We start from the raw sequence: 1,931 nt of genomic DNA, 5'->3' as shown, positions 1-1,931 counted from the left end.
TGGTACTTGCAGTACTTGGATTTGTCGGTCCCCGGTCTTGTGGGATTCGGCTTCGGGGGTCTGATGCTGGAATTCTTGAACTCGGTGTTTTGGCATTCGGCCAGGATTTTTTCGCGCGAGACGTTCAGGGGAGTGTAGTCGTTGAACCGACCTGCCGGTCCTCGGCGCTCTCTGGCGTCGCGGGACCTATCATCTTTCCTCTTATCATGTCCTCGACGCAAACCCGAGTCGTCGAGGTTTCAGCTGCGAGCGACATCATTGCCCCTCGAAGTTTTGATTGCAGCTGCTTCGCCTTCCTCGAAAGCGATGAAGGCTTGGGCTTTACGGAGGAGGGCGTTCATAGTGTGCACCTTCTCAATTTTTATGGCCTTCTTGAAGTCGCTTCCGGGGAGAAGTCCTCGTTCTAGGAGGTATCTTTTCATGTAGTCGGTCGTCTGTACTTGGACGGCTTCTTTGTTGAACCTGTCGAGGTAATCTCAAAGTGGTTCGTTGGCTCCTTGGATCACGACCTCGAGATTCGCTTCAGACTTTGGTTGCCGACGGGAGGCTGTGAAGTGGCTCAAAAAAAGTTCTTTGAGCTCGGTCCAGGAGTGGATGGAGTTGGGGCGAAGGTTCCTGTACCAAGTCATCGCCCCTTTCCTGAGGGTGGTCGGAAAGATTTGGCATTTGATGGATCCCCGGACGACGTGATAATCCATGACGGCTTCGATGCTCCGACTATGGTCGTCAGGGTCAGTTGTTCCGTCGTATTGGTCCAAAACTGGTGGTTTCTCCATCCCCCGTGGGAGACGGGCTCTCCGGATGCTTTCGGACAAAGGACTGCGGAAGTCCTCCTCGTCACTTGGTCCCGGGGAGTTTGAGTGTCTGCCTCGCTAGGGCTTTCCTTGCACTTTGTCTGGACTTGCGCGGTTATCCCGGGGAGGGGAACGTTCGCGGGGCTTCAGCACAGCTTTTGAAGGAACTCGGTGGTCCCGTTCAGGGGAGAGGCTTCCTGTTTCAGCGACTTCAGGTCTCCGATTTCTCCTGCTCATTCGTGGTGGAGAGCGGGAATATGATCTCCGGCGATGGTATCTTCTGGGCGGAGAGCGTGAGGAAGATGGGGAACGCCGACGGTGTCTCCTCGGAGGTGAGCGCGAGGAGGAATAGGAACGCGACCGATAGCGCCTCCGCGGAGGTGAGCGGTATCGTCGCTTCCTTTCCAGCTCGTGGATGCGGTCGTCTTGGAGTCGGAGGAGGCTGTTCGTCTTCTGCAGTTCCTTGAACAAGAGGGCGGTGGTGGGATCAGCACCCTCGGGGATGTTGACCTGCTCATCTTCTTCTTCGTGACGGACTCTTCGCCTGTCGGAAGTGTGGGTGAACGAGGAGGCAACATGCACGTCTCTGGCGTCAGTCTCATTCCCGTTCTGGGGCTGTTCTGGTCCATTATGGGGTCGAGTCTGCTCGTCCTCCCCGTTCTGAACGTGTCCCTCGGGAGGAACTTGTTCAACGTTCTGAACCTGTTGGAGGCCCTGCAGCTGCTGGATGTTCTGGATCTGCTGCCCCCTAGGTTGTGAGGTCTCATGCCTCGGCCTTCTTTGCCCGGCAGGGGTGTGCTGCTGTCCTTCCTGCCGACGACGATTCGTCCCCTCGCGGTTGGACTCCTCGATCAGCTGTTGCAGGAGGAAGGGATCAGGATTTGGGATGTTGTTGTTGTCAGCCATGACGATCGTGAATGGATTAGCTTTGATCTTCGTTTGTTAAAGAAGGGGAAGCAAGATTCCCACAGACGGCGCCACTGATCGTACCTGATCAGAAGAATCGTCGCTGACTGCTCGGACTGGATCTTCTAGGAATGAGGAGGGGGTGTACCGGCAAGGTACTCCGATGCCAAAGTGAGTAGACGGGCAAAGGAGTGCAAGTACGAGCTAAAGGTTAGAAAAGAAGTGAATACC

At 55.6% G+C, this 1,931-nt stretch overlaps 1 protein-coding gene across 1 annotated transcript; it reads right to left on the bottom strand.

Moving 5' to 3' along the window:
* Positions 1 to 872: 872 nt before the first annotated feature.
* Positions 873 to 1,700, bottom strand: LOC131650413 (uncharacterized). Its single transcript, XM_058920125.1, has one exon. The coding sequence runs from the start codon at positions 1,698 to 1,700 to the stop codon at positions 873 to 875; it is 828 nt and encodes a 275-aa protein (XP_058776108.1).
* Positions 1,701 to 1,931: the final 231 nt, after the last annotated feature.

This window comes from Vicia villosa, linkage group LG2 (genome assembly GCF_029867415.1).
Source record: "Vicia villosa cultivar HV-30 ecotype Madison, WI linkage group LG2, Vvil1.0, whole genome shotgun sequence".
NCBI lineage: Eukaryota > Viridiplantae > Streptophyta > Magnoliopsida > Fabales > Fabaceae > Vicia > Vicia villosa.
This window is presented reverse-complemented; position numbering and strand designations above follow the sequence as displayed.